The sequence below is a fragment of the Leptosomus discolor genome, chromosome 5, assembly GCF_034619465.1.
Source record: "Leptosomus discolor isolate bLepDis1 chromosome 5, bLepDis1.hap2, whole genome shotgun sequence".
NCBI classification, from domain to species: Eukaryota; Metazoa; Chordata; class Aves; order Leptosomiformes; family Leptosomidae; genus Leptosomus; species Leptosomus discolor.
This window is the reverse complement of record NC_141395.1, coordinates 26,343,267-26,363,543: the sequence shown is the minus strand read 5'-3', so window position 1 is coordinate 26,363,543 and position 20,277 is coordinate 26,343,267. Positions and strand designations below refer to the sequence as shown.

At 36.1% G+C, this 20,277-nt stretch overlaps 1 protein-coding gene across 1 annotated transcript in view; it reads left to right on the top strand.

Annotated features, from left to right (window-relative positions):
- Positions 1–366: 366 nt before the first annotated feature.
- Positions 367–20,277, top strand: part of TTN (titin) — a 236,887-nt gene continuing 216,976 nt past the window's right edge. The window contains exons 1-21 of the mRNA XM_086465971.1: positions 367–457; positions 4,445–4,648; positions 5,364–5,651; positions 6,409–6,497; positions 6,588–6,832; positions 8,552–8,845; positions 9,088–9,235; positions 9,722–9,841; positions 10,863–11,000; positions 11,931–12,068; positions 12,547–12,684; positions 14,364–14,639; positions 14,755–14,880; positions 15,959–16,237; positions 16,518–16,583; positions 17,063–17,321; positions 17,625–17,685; positions 17,793–18,005; positions 18,734–18,876; positions 19,543–19,748; positions 19,861–20,091. Coding sequence (XP_086322097.1) covers positions 367–457; positions 4,445–4,648; positions 5,364–5,651; positions 6,409–6,497; positions 6,588–6,832; positions 8,552–8,845; positions 9,088–9,235; positions 9,722–9,841; positions 10,863–11,000; positions 11,931–12,068; positions 12,547–12,684; positions 14,364–14,639; positions 14,755–14,880; positions 15,959–16,237; positions 16,518–16,583; positions 17,063–17,321; positions 17,625–17,685; positions 17,793–18,005; positions 18,734–18,876; positions 19,543–19,748; positions 19,861–20,091 — 3,753 coding nt within the window. The remainder of the gene's footprint in view (positions 458–4,444; positions 4,649–5,363; positions 5,652–6,408; positions 6,498–6,587; positions 6,833–8,551; positions 8,846–9,087; positions 9,236–9,721; positions 9,842–10,862; positions 11,001–11,930; positions 12,069–12,546; positions 12,685–14,363; positions 14,640–14,754; positions 14,881–15,958; positions 16,238–16,517; positions 16,584–17,062; positions 17,322–17,624; positions 17,686–17,792; positions 18,006–18,733; positions 18,877–19,542; positions 19,749–19,860; positions 20,092–20,277) is intronic.

Here is a 20,277-nt window from a genome sequence, read left to right as displayed (position 1 = left end):
AGGACGTTAATGGACAAAGAGAGGCCAGATGACCTGCACAAGGTCATGCAATGAGTCAAACAGAACTTTGTCTCCTGCTGCATACTTATAGTGCCAAATCACAGCTTCACTAAAATAGCAGTTTCACATACAACTCAGCTAAAAGTGTAGTCTAAGAGTAATTTGCTATATAACTTTATCAAAACCTACAGCTTTCACATTTCACCAGGTCAATGTGATTTAAAATTGAAAAGAGTAAATTGTTATAATTATATATATAAATAATTACAAATATTCCTAAAATCCAGCAAGAAGGATGTATGTATAATAACAATTTTGCCATTGATAACTAACCACGTTTTTGTTGCTTTCAGAGTGCCTGTAAAGATGACAACAAAAGCACCAACTTTTACGCAGCCATTACAAAGTGTTGTGGCACTGGAGGGTAGTGCCGCAACCTTTGAGGCTCATATTAGCGGTAAGGTTTTGATTCATTCTTGCAAGATTGATTATCTTTTGTTATATTTATGCTAAGACAAACAATAACACTTTTCTGAATGGGTAAAGATCAGTGCTGAAATGTGAATATATATCTGCATCATACATATGGGTGCAGAGAGAGTAATCTTGTTTGCATGATGATCAGAAAGAATGAACAGTCAAAGTGCAAAAGGCAAGGCATATGCTAGTTCTTCATTGACCTAGTGCTGAGCCTTACTCTGACTGAGATGTATTTCTGCATTCTGTGCCCTTGAGTTCACTTAATTCCAGAGTTCTGGCAGGGTGGTTAAAAGCACAAAATCTAGGTCCACATGGCCACTGAAGAGAGTAGAAAACCCTGTTTTGCTGGCTAGTAGATGCATATGGTGACCATGATGGTACTACAAGGCTTGACTAACATAATTTAAGTTGATGCAATTTAAAGATACCGCATAGTTTTTAAGGCTACTTCATTTTGCCAGTCTACACACTATTAAAACACCCTATCTTATGCAAAACCCGATGCAAACCCCCGAGATAACTTTACCAGATAACCAACACCCTGTTCTAAGGGTGCCTCTGACCTCAGCAGTGACTAAGGAGAAATGACACATGTTCCTGCTGATGGAATTATATTGTCTTACAGGCATTAGCAATGTGATGATCCACATACCATAAAACACTACCCAGTTGCTCTGTGACAGGTGCAAACACATGATCTGTCCAACTATAAAGATCCCTGACATCTATGGTCTGCTGTGGTTCATCCCTTGGTCCCTTTGGATAACACTAGCTCACAGAAGGCGTTTGAACACGTCATGTAGTATACGCCCATGATATTTTTTTGTGCCTTATTCTGTTTGGTGCTCTACTCTTCAGTTAATTGCCCAGACCTTCTATTGCTGTCTGTACACTGTAAATGTTCTGTGAAAAGTTTCTTTCCAGTGATGATTACAATACTTATTATTATGAATAAATAAATATATCATCAGAACAAGTTAGGATGCTAATATTACAGCTCAATAGCTATTTTCATTTGTTTTATATCATGGAGTGCTTGGAAGGGAAACTTGATTTCCTACTTAAGAGGAGATACAGCAGTTTTTCTAACAGCATATACCATATCTGTATTTTAGTCCCAAATATCATGTGAGGCAATCTCCTGTTAGCTTTTATTCATATTGTGAGATTCTGGAATACTTTTTCTGCCCCAAAATCATCCACCAAGATTGACAGATCTGACAATGGCTTGCCATTTAGTTTTTCTGACACATAAAAAATATGAAAGTTTTATTTCTTGAACTAATTGAGCAAATAACGGACTACACAGCTTTATTCTGCTGCATTGTCTGCCCTTCTCATCTGCCATGAATTATTGTGAATTTGAAATTCAGACTTTCTTTTTACCTCAACACCGCTTTTGTATATACAGGTGTTAATACAGAGATACAGTTCGAACATGAAGAGCCCAGTTAATCTAAGAGTACCAAGAAGAGCTTTGCAGCTAAGAAGCAATTTTGCAGTCTGTAAAATAGAACAAATGAGTTGTACAGTTGTATCAGACTGTGAATTAAATGCCATATTGCAAAGGTCTGATAGCAGACAAAAATATCTAGTACCTCCCCCTGTGCCGAGAAGGCACAGAACACACAAACCCCACAATTAAAAGCAGTAAATGCCAGAGCAGCTAAGACGTCATCACAGGGGGGCAAGCAATGACTGACAGGACATGAGGCAGCATGTCACTGCCAAGAAAGTCTGTGGTGCTACTGGCATTAGAACCATGCCCATCCTCGTGTCTCCACAGTACTGATCGAGTGTTGAATTTGTTCATAAAGAGCCAACCCATACTCTGCTTAACTTTCTCTGAACTGGTGTCTTCAGGTATTACCCAATGCAAGACAGCCTTTACACTTCGCATGTTGTTGAAAGCAGTACATAGATTGTACAGGTTGGCAGTTCCTGTCACGTCATTGTCAGGACAATCTCATTGAACCCAATTACTTAAGTAGTGAAGTTAAGGCACTTCAGGTTTTCTTCCTTTTGGCAACAAAGCCTAAAAAACCTCAAGGACAGTTGTAAAATGAAAAGGAATTTCATAATAATTAATAGTCAAATCACAGTGCAATTTGACATGTATAAAAGTCAGTCCCTACTCCATATAGTCCAGGCAAAAATGTCTATAGTCTGAGGTAGATCTTACCTTTTAGTCCCCACCTCTGTGGCATGGGTCTACCAGAGTGATAGTAAATTTTTGAAGTAGAGTTTATTTTAATATGAATTTGGGCTCAGATTTTCAAAATGGCTTCTAACTTTGGATCCCTTGAACATAGCAGTTTGAGATAATAAAATAGACTCCATTTTTTAAAATGCAGGCATTGTTCAACCTACCACACAAAAAGTCCTGTGTTTGCTAATTGTCGTATGATGCTGCACCAAGAAATTAAAATATTTTGGCAATATTTCAACAAATTCACTATTGAAAAATGATTTTTGGTTGCCTAGCTTAAAACATTTTGAAACTCCTTTTCACAAATGTTGAAGACATAGCTCTGGATGAAATCAGTGAGATCTGCTGGATACTCTATGGCTATGGTGATAATGCCCAAGTTGTCCCATACCAATAGTACGAAATTGAATTATCCCAACCCTATCAGGGCTGTTTGAGAACTTCCATTTGTGAAATTAACAATGCTTAAATGTACTTTTACCCTTCTGATTTCTAATCCTCTTTAAAACTGGTCACATTCTCTGTATGTATGTTCCTATTTTACATATATCTAAAAATCAGTTTTTCAACTCTGAGTAAAATTTAAAACTTTCTTAACCAAGTCTGGTGTGACTGCAGACAACCCATAAAAGCTTCAATTTATGTATCTCAGCTTCTCTTTCATTTTAGTCTCGTGCAGTCATATTCCTGGCACACTAAAACCCCAAACAATTAAATGAGTTTATAAGAGGGGTACTTTAGAAAGGAAGCAGAATTCTGTGGTCCTAGGGTTTTCCAAACCGCAGAGAGTGGAATTGGAAAAGTTAGAGCAGATGGAGTAAGCACAGTCTCAGACCTCATTCTTGAGCCCCTGTGCAGTGCCATTGGTGATTTGGCTTGAGTGGAGAAGTACATGAAGTAAATTTTCAGGGATTTTAATTTTGGAGAAACGGTGTTCTAAGAGTACAAAAAAGACTTTGAGCTGGAATTGTCTCCTTAAATTAGCTGTTCTTTTTATGTGGCTTGTATAAAAATTTTAACTGCTTGAGAGATGGGTTTCATTTGCTCAATAAAATTGACTGAGTAGAACACTGGGAAGAGAATTTCCATTAAGAATCTAAAATCAGCATTTAAAGCTAAAAAAACAGCTGTAGATGTAGGTGAAACTCTTCTGCTCAGAAGAGTCTTGCTCATGACCCTGACAACAAAAGAATTCTAACAGAATTCACTCCAGAAAAAAGAAACAAAAAACCCAAAACATTAATAGCACTTGATGTTACTGTCTCCAACAGTCACTTTTTATGTCACTTAATTTTCTAAAATCATTTAGTGTTAGGACAACTACTTATCTTGGTTGGAAGTTCTGGTTTTTAATTTGTCTCCAAACTATTGGACTGGATATTTTTGTTAGCAATAAGCAATACTACTTAGATACTATGAAATAAATAAAGTAAAAAATACCTCATGAAAATTAATTCATCCTCCTCATAATATTGATGAACTTCTGTTCCTCACCAGGACTGAGAAACACTACAGTCCGCTCATTGTTCAAATGATTTCCTAAATGCCGTAGCTTGTGCTGTTGTCATTTTGCTCTGTGTATTTTAAAGAGCCTTCTAAAAAGAAATTTCTTTACCACTGTGTCACCGGCTGTATAATGATAGATCTGTGCCTATGCCATTACACTCCACTGTAACTGTGTATACATGAGTGAGTACTATGGACATCTGGCATTTCATAGCATCTTAATCTCCTTTTGTCTTCCTTTTTCTTTAGGTTTCCCAGTTCCTGAGGTGAGCTGGTATCGGGATGGCCAGGTTCTCTCTGCTGCAACTCTGCCCGGTGTGCAGATCTCGTTTAGTGATGGCCGCGCTAAACTGGTGATCCCCACTGTGACAGAAGCAAACAGTGGAAGATACACCGTACAAGCCACCAATGGATCTGGGCAAGCAACTAGTACTGCTGAGCTCCTTGTCACAGGTATCAAGCAGCTAAAGAAAGGCACCTCTCTCTGCTAGCTACATGAAAAAGAGAACAATGTCAAAAACATCACAGATCATGAAAAAAGTTTGGATTTGAACTACATGATCGGCAAAGAAATAGCAAATGAAATTCCTTTTCCTAAAGTAGTCTAGAATTCAGCATATGTTCTCACCAGTAATATCTAACAGCGTCCTTTACACCTTAACTGTATAAAGTTTAATTTTGATTTTATAAACTCTTAACCATGATTACAAACTTATGGCTTAGCCCTGTACAATTCTGCGCATATGATCTGTCACACTGGCTATGTTTAAACTACATATAAAAGAAAGGATAAAGTTCTGCAGGATGGAGCCCTTAATGATATTTAAATTATATTTAACACAATAACTCACATAAAGGGCCATACCTAAGAAACTGCGCTTACTACCTATGGTTATAATCAATGTATCTCTAATTCTAGAAACATTTGCTATCACGGGCATAATCAGAAATATCAGAAATTCTAAACACGTGAAAAAATTTAAGGGTGTTTGCATTTTGGCAAATCAACCCTTAATATTTTGAATGTTTGAGAAGCTAGTATCATCTGTCAGTAGCATTTGAAGGAGAAATGGACTTTGTGTACTTCTAGAAATGAAAATACCTAGCCCTTACAGTTCTTTTTACACACGTTATTGTTTTTCTATTTATTTCTTCAACAAAACTGCAGCTGCAACCGCACCACCAAACTTCTCACAACGACTACAGAGCATGACTGCAAGGCAGGGAAGTCAAGTTCGGCTTGACGTGAGAGTGACTGGAATCCCTACACCTGTGGTGAAGTTCTATCGGGATGGAGTAGAAATCCAAAGCTCCCCCGATTTTCAAATTTTACAAGAAGGAGACCTTTACAGCTTAATAATTGCAGAAGCATATCCTGAAGACTCCGGTACCTATTCAGTAAATGCCACAAATAATGTGGGACGTGCTACTTCAACAGCTGAATTGCTAATTCAAGGTAATGGAGTTGGAGTTGCAAGCCATGAAAATCAGAGACCATTAAATGTTATAACAGTACAATATGCATCACTTTGTCAAAGTTGTATCAATAAGTTCATTTATAACTTCTTTCTCAAGAATTATTAACTTGCTACAAAAAAAGCAGTGTCTTTGGTGAAATTTGCTAAAAATTTTTGTCTGAAAATTTAAAAGGACCTTTTTCTCCAGAATGGGTCTTTTTTGAACTGAGGATAAAATAGATAGAAAAAGGTGTGAGATACTTTCACTTCTCATTTGGTTCTGTAGATTCCTCAAAGTTGTATTTGTAAGCTGTCTTTGATAGAAGAGATATATTAGACTGTATAACTGTACATGGTCTTGTAAATGAGCCTGCTTGAGACGAAGACATTCTTAGAGAATTATAGCAGTGAATCGTTCTACCCAGAACAGTATTGCTTGGATTTCACCTCAGTTACTTTTCCAGATGGCGTAGTTGTTTGAGATCCAGGACTGATTCTGAAGAATCTACGATGAATGTGTTTTATTTTGGTTTGTTTGGGTTTTTTTCCTAATGACATAGTAATACAGAAATATTATTTCAACTGTTTTCACAATTATCTTTCTATAGATACTGCAGGAAAAAAAATGTGCTTTATTCTTTCTCTGTTTGTACACAAATTTGTATATAATTGGAATTGACCGTTCATATATTTCTGCAACTGCTTATTGTTGGTGACCGTATGCAATTCTCCTGACCATGTTTTCCCTTTCAAAAGGTGAGGAAGAAGCCGTTCCTGCTAAAAAGACAAAGACAATTGTTTCGACTGCTCAGATTGCACAAACAAGACAAGCCAGAATCGAAAAGGTATATTTCTAGAAAGCAAAGCAGGTAAGGCTAAAATGTGGCTGATTATTTCTACAGTATCTCAGACATATTTTCTTGATTTCATTGTAGAAAACTGAAGCCCACTTTGATGCTAGATCACTTACAAGTGTTGAAATGGTCATAGAAGGTGCGACAGCCCAACAGCTCCCACACAAAGCACCTCCACGAATGCCTCCTAGACCTACATCAAAATCACCAACCCCACCAATAATTGCTGCAAAAGCACAAATGGCACGACAGCAATCACCATCACCTGTAAGACAATCACCATCACCTGTAAGACATGTCAGAGCACCAACACCCTCACCAGTAAGGTAAAATTATTATTCTTTCAAATGAGATTGCCTTCTGAATCGTTTTCACGTATAGCAGTAATGCTGTAGAATAAGAGCATAGTGTAAAATGGAAGAATACACTGACTTATACTGACTGAGTTTATTCTGATGGTGAGCTATAATGTGCTATATTTGCCACTGCTATAGAAGTGTGTGCCTTTTATGTGATTTTTCTATCCCGTATGGAAGAAAACCCATTAGAGAATAAATCCCATTTAATTGTGCTATATGTAGCTGAAGTAGCACTCAAAGCTCCAAGTTCATGATGAAAGAGAAGAAAACAGAGCAGTTGGCCCTTGATTATTTTAGCTGAACAGAGAAAAGAGAAATGACACTCTGAGGAGTGGCAAACAGAGTGGAAGTATATGTAAAAAAAGTGTAAACACATGATCTATGTGTGTGCTGGTAATGACTGCAGAAATAATGTTTTGAAGGTAGGCAAGGGTAAATGCCGTTGTGGAATAATGAAGTTTAGCTCTGCTGCATAAAGGGTCTTGAGAGAGAAAGCAAGTGATTTGAAGAGCAGGGCATGTGGTCTGGGAGGCCCTAGGAAGTCTGTGCTGAGAGGCAGGTAAAGAGAAATTTGCTTTGAAAGTCCTGCAGTTTCAGCATACTGAAGCAGTGGCATCACAGAAGGAATGTCTCCAAGCTGAGTGCTCAGAAGAGCCCCTTTTAAATTGCTAGAGCTAGGCAAGCTGGTGAATTTTGCCCCGTTGACAATAATTTGCAACGACAGGAAGAACTGGACTGATAGTAACTAGCAATAACTAACAAAGAGCTTAGATGAAATTCAATAGTGCCATCTAGAGTGCATACGGAACTAGAAGTTTGTACTGCCATGCTAGTCAAACCACTTTTAGACATACATTAGAAAATAAATCTAAAAAGTAATATGCTGCTGCCGCCCCCTACTGCTGCAATTTGTTAATGTTGTCTGGGAAATACAGCAAAAAAGAATTCCTCTCAAAGAAAAGTTAGAAAGCCTGTTAAAGCATTCTGAAAAATACTTTAAAACTATCTTCTAGGATTGGGATTTAGTTTTTGAAACTAGCATTTTCCAAGTGGCTACCAATTATTGTGGCTGAGATTTGTAAATGTAAGTATGGGAAAAGATATCGGCCCTGATCAGAAGCTTGCCTGGAGTCTGAACACATGTATGGATGACACATGGAAACGAGATGTGGTGCAGAAGTGGATACAGTTATGTTGTTGCTAGGTGGCTGCCACACACTTTTACAAAGAGGGTTACACTGTATAGTTTTGTCTCTACAGAGACCAGACCACAAATATAATATGTAATAGTAATAGCCTGTAAGCCTTTTATATGTATTATTCCTACCAGGAGAATTAAGGTACAGCAAATGGAAATTAATGATGTATTTTTGTATTTTAAATATATGTGCTTGAGTGAAATGCCCTTTGACATTTGCCCTTATTTATTTTTGGAAATCTCACTAAGCTATCACAAAAATGTGTTACAGTTTTGAGTATGACAAAACCACATATTAGGCATAATGTTAAACACAGAAAAAGTGTAGTTTACAAGTAGAACACCTCAGAAACTTTTCCAAAGTCAAACTACAAAGCACTAAACATACCCTAAATGGGAAGTGAATTCAAGTCCAGGCTGAAGTTGTTTATGTAGTTGTTGTTGTATGACACTAATTATACTAATACTTCCTTTTCTTTTTTCATTAGGTCAGTTTCTCCTGCTGGAAGACTCTCTACCTCACCTATTAGACCGGTGAAATCGCCATCTCCAATCCGTAAAACACATGTAGTGACAACAGCTGGGGCCGAAGTCCTTCCTCCTTGGAAGCAGGAAGGATATACTGGAACCACAGAAGCCCAGATGAAGGAAACAAGAGTATCTACAAGTACTACCCAAATAAGAACTGAAGAACGATGGGAGGGGAGATATGGGGTCCAAGAACAAGTTACTGTTAGCGGTGCTGCTGCTGGTGAGGTTGCAGCTGGTGCTAGAGAGGTAAAGTCTATTTTTGGAAAGAGCATTGGTTTTGATCTATATGTGCACTCGCCACTGCTGAACAGATCTGCTAAACGAATCTGAGAGGCTGTGCATAAACACATGTGTATATCTGCTGCTGAGAGAATTCTAGTGCAAATATTTAAATGCTTCTTTGCAATGTTCTGTTTATGTACTTGTTTTGTGCTTCTTCTGAATGTACGCAAAACATGAAAAAATGTCTTTTGATGTGAATAATACAGGTGAGAAAGGACAGTGAAAAAACAGCAGCTGTTGCTACAGTTGTTGCTGCTGTGGATCAAGCCATGGTGAGAGAACCAGCTCCAGGTGTTGTAGAGCAAACTGCTAAAAGGACAGCAATGACTGCAGTCCACGTTCAACCTGTTCGAGAGCAGGTAGAAATAGAGCACAGACATTCTATGATTTCCCTTTTATCCCCTCATCCAACATGCAAACAAGGCATGATTCACTACAAGGAATTAACAAGATATTACCCAGTGCACCGCAAAAGCATGCATACTTATACAGAATATCTGGACTGTAAAGAAATGCTCATGGATCTCTTATTCCGTTGCTTTCTGTCATAGCAGAATTGAACTAACTATTCTTAAACAGTTTTTAAGTTTAAGAATGCCTTCTATGAAAGTGATCCTGTATTCTCCCTTGTAATTTATTCTCTAACATTGTTCTCACACTGATGAAGTTTTTCCTCTAATATCTCATTTATATTTTCCCCACTAGGATAAAATAATTCTCTTTTACTGTTTTTCCTTCATTTGCATTCCTCCCTTATTTTTCCCTCTTCTCTTCTTTTGATGATCAAATTGTTAAAATTAATTTTAAGGCTCTGGGGTTTTTTTGTTTGTTGCTATAAAAATCAGATGAGAAAGGAGGCAACAGTAGCAGTTATCAGTGATAAAGCCGCAAAACAAACATTAATATCAAGAACTAGAGAAGGAATTATTACTTCACGAGAACAAAGCCACATCTCTCATGAAAAGGTGAATGCAGATGTTACCTATGACTGTCATACCCTACCTTGTTCAAAAATCTATTACCCCGTCAAAAAGACAAGCCTATGAACAAGACAAATGACATACCACAATATTATTTCTTCCTTTTATATATGTTCACTCTTCTAGTTTACATTGCTATCATCTCGTTGACGACGACTGTCTTTCCTTTTTTATTTCACTTCTATTATTAATACCTAAGAATGTGATAGACAAACGTGCAAAACATTAACTTAGAAAAAAATTATATTTTTTAATATGTTGTATGGTGATGTACTAGATAGCACTCTCAATCATTTAAAGAATCAAAATGTAGGAAACACCTCTTAAATTTTCCATTATTTTTTTATCTGATGTTGTTTCTAAGCTTGCCGTTTGTAACCTGCTTTGTTTGTTGGCAGTACAGTGGGTCAGAAACAGAAGGAAAAACTCATTCTGCATTGAAATCAATTTTGAAAATACTGATGAGAGATCGGAATTCGGATTATTTTAGCATGTGTTTTATCAGACAAATGTGATTAATGGAAGACCACTTATAGAGAAATGTTACATTTGCATTCTAGCTAAAAGAGACCAAGAAAGTGCAACCTATCTTCAAAGTACTGAGAAACAGAATCCATCTGGGAAAAAAAAAATTACATGTTTATGTGCAGATTGCATCTGAACTTCTTGGCAAAGTGAAAGTTACCTAAAACTTGTTTTTCATATCCTTTCTCAAACTGATTATGATGCAGGACAGTTTTTCTCTGATCCATTTTTTTTTATTACTGCTTTCAGTAGAGAGCAAGTATTGTGGAATGTTTCATTATTTTTATGCTAAATGTATATATGTTTTACAAAAAGTCTGTTTGTTGCTATTGTTGTTTCCAGACTAGATGATTTTGAAATCCAGAGTTTGACATTTTTCCTCCCTTTTGTTCTTGTCCTCTTTTTCAAATGTATCAAAAATTACATGCCTTGTATTTTTCAACAATATATCATTTAAACTTCTTTATTTGTAAATATCCAGGTAAGAAAGGAACCAGAGAAAACTCCAGTGACCACAGTAATAATTGCCACAGACAAAGCCAAAGAACAAGAGAGAATATCAAGAGCTAGAGAAGAAATATCTACCAGACATGAGCAAGTGCACATTGCTCATGAAAAGGTATATAAATGTTATGGATGTTTAACTCCTTGTTATAATCTAACAAGTTTATAAAACCTCATTCTTCATCAAATGTGGTACGTATCTTTGCTCTCCTTCTTTATAAAGAGAAGATTGCAAAATGAAAACCTTATAAAGGAAGATATTCCAGATATTAGGCCCAGCACTGCAGGTCCAGTTCTACTGGCTTTGTAGCAGCTCTGTCTACAGAAGAAAAGTGCAGCTGCCCTTCATATAGATCCTTTGAACGTTATGGGTTTTATTGCCAGAGTACTCAGAATTTCATCTGCTGCTTGATGATCTTTGCTTTTCGTCTGAAGGTAGATTTCTGAAAATGTGTTTAAGAGACAGGTAGATGTTGCACTTAGGAACATGGTTTACTGGTGTTGACAGAGCTGGGACAAAGGTTGGACTCGATGATCTTGAAGGTCTCATCCAACTGAAACTGTTCTATGATTCTATGATACGATATTTATGTGTGGAGTTTGATTTAATGAAGTTCATATTTGCGTGAGGACTGACTGCATCTGCTAGAACATATTGTGGAACAATTGTTTATTGGAGTAACTGATTAAATGGTTCCATTTACTGGCAGGAGTAAATACTGAGTCAGTAATAATAATTTTTATACAATCTGTTTCTACAAAACGTAACAATGATATATCACTATTAACTAGGAAGTGGGAAGACTCTTCTCTAACTCCCACACAGATTAATGCAATATGTTAATGACTTTGAATGCACTTTGTTCAGCTAGAATATAAGGTAGGCTATAACTTGGTCTGTACAAAGGAATTATTCCATTTCTGAGGTGATGTTTTTCTCTTATTGGTACACATTCTGAAACCTTATGCCACTTTCTTGAAAAGCTGTGTAATTTTGACAACAGGTATATTGATTGCTATTATTTTTCTTTACCATGAAAACTAGATAAGAAAGGAAGATATGAAACCTTCTGTACCTAAGGTAGTAATTACCACTGATAAACCTAAAACACCAGTCATAATATCAAAAAGTAAAGAAGGAATTGCTACCAAACAAGAACAAGTGAGCATAACCCATGAAAAGGTGAATAGCCCTATTACAACCATATTTGGTTTTTTATCCTCTCTTCATTACAAACCTTATGTATTCCTCAAAAAAATACTAACTATACATTTCCAGCTCATTTTTTCTAAGATTTATTCCACTTACAAACTTTTAGAACTACTGATAATTAGACTATATTATTGCACCTCTCTCTTTCTCTCCTAACCGTTTTCATTAATAGGATGCCCATAATTCTCTTCTGACTGGCTGGAATGGACTGACTGACTCCTGAAATGCATTTTAACTTTTTTGAAAAAAATCATTACTTTTATTCAAATAAGTGTCAGGGAGTAACAATACTTATCAGTATACGTATAATACAGAACTGTGTGCAGTGCACAAGGATCTAACCCCTTAATTCTCCTTCCCTGTTCCCATTCCAAAATGCTTTCCCATTGTTCAAATATCTTTCAATATCATATGTAACTGAAACTTTTATTTCTGCTATGATAATTAGATTAAAAAGGAAGCTAAGAAAACTACTGTAGTTCCGAAAATAATTGCCACTGATAAAATCAAAGCACCAGTCACAGTGTCCAGAACTAGAGAAGAAATTACAGCCAAGCAAGAACAAATTCGTCTAGCTTATGATCAGGTGAATATAGCTATTGCAGACGTGAAATGCGCTATTACAATTTGTTTTATCTACAAACCTCACGTTTTAAGAGCTGCTTGGGTACAATTGAATGCTCTCAAATTAATTCCTGATAACATACCATAAAGGTGGGATAATGGTCACATAACAGAGTCAGTGTGATTATGTTTCTAGTGACAGAGAGTTTTCTGTCTCACCCTGTTAGGAAATGCCACTTTTAAGACTACAGTCAGATTTCTCTGTGAAAGCCTACTCCCTACCAATGACTTTCAAGTAATTTTTACTTGTTCAAACTTTTGACTCTGCAATCTGTTTTTCTGCAAGATGATTCCCTGCAATTTTATGGTTGTCAGAGAAACAACCTCTCTCTATTAAGGTTTGAATCGTATTATTCTTTGCACCATACAAACTTCAACATCCATTCAAGTCTGTCCAGTTTACTGCTTCCAAAAATCAGACGCTTCTTGACATTGCTTTGTTCCAGTAGGACTCCCAAGTAGAAAATCTTTTCTATTATAATACAACCAGGAACTCTCATATCTGGAAGAATGGCATAGTTGCGAACAGCTTTTATTTAAACTCTCTCTGTCTACTTTGTAGAAACAGTACGGTACATTCATAAAATACAATTAAAAGAGCATAGCATATAAAACACACTTGGAGGAGTCAGACTACTAAGAGATTACAGTTACTTGTTAGACAATGTAAATTTAGGGCCAAATGCAAGTTGGTATGAACAATGAGTTTTAAATCAGCAACAATACTGAATAAGAGGTCCCTGTTACCTAAACACTACTTTAACAACAATGCAAAATCTCTGTAAACAATCACATTTTGGCCTCACTTAAGTTATTCTAGTTTAAGGTGATAATGGTTTTAAAATCACTTGAAATTATTTATTAGGTTTTTTCCCATCTACAAGGAATACATTTCATATGTGCTGTTGCTACATCCAGATCAGGTGTGACTGTATTAATAAATATTAGTAGTATCATCCTATTACCTACTGTTGGCTGACTGGGCAGAAATTTGGACCCTAATAACATAGAAGTTGTCAGTATTTATCTGTTATTAGAAACAATTAAAAGTCGTGGTACAAATGTATTATTTCCAATTTCTCAAAAACCTCAGTTTTCCTTATTTTGTAAAATCATTTACAATAGATCAACACTGAATTAACAGATATGCATGGAGTAAAAATTTTTATGGGTATATTCTGTGGCAAATACATTCACATCTGATGCTAGACACATTGCCTACATTTTTAGTAACATCTAACAGTTATGTGGAGCTGATTAGCAAACTGACTTTAAAATTTTGTCCACATTTACATACCTGCTGTACCCTTAAACAAGTAGCCATAAATGTGACTATAAAGTATTAAAAGTAGGCTTGCATACAAATATTAATATGTATAAAGCACACAAGCATAGATATATTCTGAATATGCATAGATAGAGCTTAGAAAAAAATATGTCTATATTTGAATCTACTGACTCTGAAGAGTACTTATGGGTGAATACATTTGATGTTTACATTATTATTTTTACGTATCTATGCACTCTCTCTTTGTCTGGAATATACTTTTCTGAGCATTATATTTATAAATATTTGCCATATATGCAAGCCTTTAATATAATGATGAATATTTGTCTATGTTCTGCCAATGTTATCTGTAGAGTGATGCTGGAAGAAGAGCTGAAGCTGTAGCTACAGTTGTTGCAGCAGTTGATCAGGCACGTGTTCGATCACCCTGGGAACCAGAACAAGCAGATGAAGCTCATGTAAAGCAGAAAACTTTGCAATATGGCTATAAAGAGCATGCTGTAACAGATCGTGTTGCTGAGGCCCCAGCAGAACATCATGTTGTCACTAAAGAAGTTAAAACTGTCTATGTTCCTCCTGAGAAACATATCTCAGCTGCTGAAAAGAAGGAAGTTCATGTATCAACAGAGGTTAGACTCAGTTTACATTGCATTCTTTTCCAAAAACTGTGTCCCAGGGAAATCTCTTTCAGTTTGGAGAACAGCATCACATTCTCAACTACTTTTTTTTCATTGCTTTGTGTAGGTAAAAAGAGCAACAGAAACTAAGACTGAGAAAACAATTCGTGTTGAACATCCACGACCCCGCACAGCAAGTCCACACTTCACAGTCTCCAAAATTGCTGTTCCTAAACCAGATCATACATATGAGGTAAGAAGTGAAAACTGCATCCAAGAAGAACAGCATGCTCATATATAGTAACCAGTAGGTTGTCCATTCCATTTGGCTTTTCCTCCCACTCCAGCATATTGCTTTCCCAAGAGGAGCTGTATGCTCTCTATAGTTGTTTTTGTTGGTTTGTTTGATTAATAAAAGCAGTGCTGTAAACAGACACACGAACTGCTAAAATGTGATTTTAATTATTAGTTATTTAAACAAGCTTATCATCTGTTTAAGGACACAGCTTCAATACTTCATGTTATACAGTGAAATCATAGGCGTTACAGTTTTTAAACAGCAGAAGTATCCCTCTTCAACCCTATTATGTGCATCAGATCATTGGAAAGAGTGCTTCTTTCTTCCTTGCAGGTTACTATATACTACTTGAAATAGACTGCATAATACGACACCATCTATATTTAATGTTATTTTTTCCATTCTTTTGTTTGACTCTCACATAATATTAAAAGTTTCCATTTAATTAAATTTCTCATTCAAGCATAATTTCTCTCTTCACCTGGACTTTAAAAATGAACTGTTTTTTTCCCCTCAAACATAATTAAACACTATAAAAATTACCTAATATAATTTTTCTTTAAAGATTTATCTATGTTTTCCAAAGTTTTTACACCTGCAATAATATTTTTAAATCTCTTCCGTTATTTTAATCACTGACAGTTATGTAACTAGTAGTGAGTAGTGTTGTTTGTTGCATTATCAGACTGGTTAAAAGGAAAGCTAAGACCCCAAGTGAATAAATTTAGAGGACATTTCTCTTGTTGCACTTAAGAGTTTCTTCAGCATTTAAAGATCAAATTCTAAAGGAAAAAAAAAGAGAAAATATTTGAATGTTAGACACATCAAAAATAATACAAAGATATTCTATTTCCAGTGTTCTCCTACTATAATCTAAAACTAGAATTCCTTTTAATATATATAGCTTTTGCAGTGTAAACAAATAACTAACTAAGGAAGCAACTGGTACATATACAATCTGCTCAAGAAATATACTGTTTCATTTGAAAACAAGAGAACAACAAGCTGTAACTCTTTCTCTTCTGTTCTTTAGGTTTCAATAGCTGGATCTGCCATGGCTACTCTGGAAAAAGAGTTATCAGCTACTTCTGCTGTGCAAAAGATCACCAAGCCTGTGAAACCGCCCCAGCTAAAGCCATATGATGTCAGGATAAAAGCAGAGCCAGTTGCCCCTCCACAGTTTCCCTTTGGAGAGGCTGCTGAGACCTATAAAAGTCGCTATGATGTTGAGACTAAAAAAGAGACAGGTGTACACATTAAAGGTGAAGCAGTGCAGGAAGAACACCTGATGCGGAGAGAAGGTGAAGCAAAGGTATGTTATTAAGAAAATTTCCATCATTTTGTCTGACTTTCATCTCAAAAACATAGCATAGCCTCACTTGTTTGCTGTTACCTCATTGAAATTTTCCACTTTTACAGCATTCTGCTGACTTTTCTCTCCTTGTTGTTTCATACAAATCCTTCTAAGGACCTAATATTTACCTATCCCAAGCAAAGCGTTCTCTTTACGTAATTTCTTTTCTTATCTAAATGCTACTCCTTATGTCCTTGGCTTTGTTGAGTGTTTATTAACTGTGCTTTAAACAACCTAGGTGACAGAAATTGCCAGAGTTCCTGTGCCTGCAGAAATCCCTGCTACTCCACCCACCTTAGTCTCAGTAAGTAATGTATATGTAGCTTAGGGGGGTTACGCTATGTTTTCACCCATTTTGTATTCTAACTTTTATCTTTGAAAATCTGACCATTAAAATTTGGCTTAATCTAACCTTTTCAAACCTTTTTTAACAATTTATCCCTGATATAAACTATTTCTAATGTCTGTTATGGGTGTGATTCTTCACAATTATGTCACATCGTAGGCTGACCTTTGCTGCAGTGATAAATTCTCAGCATGATCTGAAAAACGTCAACCTACCTTTTCATTTTCTTGTTAGTAACAGTGATGTTCAGAGATCCCAAATCCAGTTTCGAATATCTCCTTTTGGAAAACGCCTCTTTTTTTCCGGCTACACTGATGAACAAAACACTGTTTTGAAGCAGACATTAAATTTTCCATTCAAATAGGTTTTAGTTATTTAAATGTCTGTTTAGTTGAGAAAGTATTTACTGACTGTGATACTTATTTTCTGTCATACAGGGCCTCAAAAATAGGACTGTGACTGAAGGTGAGTCTGTCACTCTGGAGTGCCATATCTCTGGTCATCCTCAGCCTACTGTGACATGGTACAGGGAAGACTACAAGATTGAGAGCTCAATGGACTTCCAGATCACTTTCAAAGCAGGGCTTGCTCGCCTTGTGATTCGTGAAGCCTTTGCAGAAGACAGTGGAAGATTTACCTGTACTGCTACCAATAAGGCTGGGAGCGTCAGCACATCTTGCCACCTACACGTGAAAGGTAAGTATATTTATCAGTGTAGGAAGATTATAATTTTGATAACTGCATATTACTTGTAATGTAGCTTAGACATTTTGTCAGCTCCCAAGTAGAACATATGCCTTGAACTGTATTCTGGAGCTGTTAGGTAACAGGGCTTTAAGAATATGAGGAAAAGGGTGATTATGGGACAATGGAAGTTGAAGTACTTGACCCTCTGAGCCAACTAATTGCTTAACCTTCTCTCTCTGTGTGTCGACTAAACTCACTGCTTAAGCACTATTAAAGTATTTTAAAATCCACTATATCATATTTGCCTTACAGTTTCGGAAGAAATTGAGACTCGAGAAACCATTTCTGAGAAGGCTGTTACAGAAGAGAAACGGTAAAGTTACTTTCCTAGACTGCTCCTACTGTGGTCATTAGTTTCTTGCGCTCTGTTTGAGAGCTTCAGACACCTGCTCACTTACCTGCACTGGAATCTTCTTTCAGCTATGTGGAGACAAAGGACATTGTAATGGAAGATGTCTCTGCTGCAACAGAGGAAGTATCGGGAGAACCCATACCTCCTTTCTTCATAAGAAAACCTGTAGTACATAAATTAATTGAAGGTGGGAGCATTATTTTTGAATGCCAAGTAGGGGGCAACCCTAAGCCACATGTCTACTGGAAAAAAGGTGGAGTTCCTCTAACGACTGGCTACAGGTACTTTGAATAATACACAAAAACTAGTTAAACATTATTTTAACGAATATTTCATTGACAGTACCATAACTTTGATTCCCTTACTGATGCAGAGCCAAATAAGACCACTGATTTCTATGAAATTTTATTTTAGAAATGGAAAAAATCATAGAATCATATCTTAATGTAATACTTTAGAAGGCTGATAAGTTTTAAAATATAAATATTAAAAAAACTGTTAAATGGGAAATACTACATATCCTTAAAAGCAAATCAGGAAGAAGTTTAGCATCTGTTTTATTCTGTCTATGCAATGTTTGCATTTTGTCTATGCAAATGTTGTCGATAGAAAGCAACATACTTTCTAACTGAGAAAAAAACCCACATTTGTAGCTTTCTTGAAATATATCCTGCTATAATGACCCATATTAGGACAAACTATGTGCACACAGCAAATACCGTTTTACTGTGTCTGATAACTAGATCTTTGATATTTTAGTACTGCTGTTTGTATCCCATTCATTTTAGTTATAACTGAAAGAAAGTAGACCTGTGTTCTTCTTTCAGCATGGTTACATTTCCTATGCTATTCTGCAGATTCATTGGATGAGAATTGCCTGTGAAAAATTTCTCTTTTTTTGTCTTGTACAATTTAGGAGTATATGATTAATCATAAAACGAAAACCAAATTCACTACAAAGTCTGTTAATCAGAATTATAGAAAGCCTGTACTTTTATGTTTTCTATAGATACAAAGTGATTTACAAACGAGAAACTGGGGAATGCAAACTTGAAATTTCAATGACTTTTGCCGATGATGCCGGAGAATACACTATTGTTGTTCGTAATAAACATGGGGAAGCTTCTGCAACGGTCTCCTTACTAGAAGAAGGTACAATGCAGATTAAATAAATGGGAAAAAAAAATCTTAGAATTAACTTTAAAATGGGAAAAATATTTCAAATTGTCCTGTAAATTCTTCCCAGCTTAGTTTGGTCAATTCAAAAAACGTAAAGGGAGATCTGGTGGCTCTGTTTATGTAAGACGGAGTATTTGACATGAGGTTCTTGAAGGACTTACATTCTTTCCTAGAACATGTAGCTATAGGAACCTTCTTCTGCTGACGTCCATAACAGTCTACGTAACAGAAGACATTCAGAGATTGATGTTGGGAAAGCAAGTTAACCAAGTAATAGGTTGTTCTATTACAGGGAAGGAATCTAACCTTTTTTTCTTTTTTTCAATTGTCCTTGTAAAAATGTATGAAAGTTTGCAAGAATCAGAGCTGTGGTGAAGAAATTGTAAAATAGTCTTTATAGGTGTTTCCGCTTTGAGAAACAGAACACCTAAATAGCACAGCATAACTTTTGCCTGTTTATAAAGCTCATCTGAGGGCACCAGTCTTTGCATTTTATAGCTTTTTGTATGTTGTTGGCTAAAGCAGCTAAACACTGCTTGAATCACCAAAAACAGTAAAATAAGTTTGTACTTGTTTTCTCTGTACAACCCAGTGAAAACCACAGAAACTTATCAAAATTAATGTGTTTTTAATTCTTAGCTGATTATGAAGCCTACATAAAATCACAACAAGAAATGATGTACCAAACTCAGGTGACTGCATATGTACAGGAACCTAAAGTGGCTGAGGTAGCCCCAGCTATTTCATATGGTGACTTTGAAAAAGAATATGAAAAAGAACAAGCCCTAATTAGGAAGAAAATGGCAAAAGATACAGTGATGGTCAGAACTTTTGTAGAAGATGAGGTATGTCTACCACTCCATACTCATTTTGTATACTGATATTTTACCAGTACAAATCAGTTCTTTACAATATTATTATCTGACATAGAACTAATGTCATTGGTTTTCTGTATAGGAATTCCATATTTCTTCTTTTGAAGAAAGACTTATCAAGGAAATTGAACTCAGAATTATTAAGACCAGCTTGGATGAACTTCTTGAAGAAGATGGAGAGGAGATGATGGTTGATATTTCTGAATCTGAAGCTATAGAAGCAGGATTTGATTTAAGATTAAAGAATTACAGAACCTTTGAAGGGACAGGAGTTACTTTCCATTGCAAGACAACTGGATATCCATTGCCAAAGGTATCCCAAACCTGTACATTAATCTATTTTAAAAAGCATCTGGTGCCGTATTTGAAAAATCCCTTAACATCTCATTGTCAGACATTCTACATTCTGCATAGAAAACTGCATATCTCAAAGGAAATCTAGTCTTTTCTTTTGACATCAAGCTGAATTATTCTTTTGTCCCTTGATAGATTAGTATTA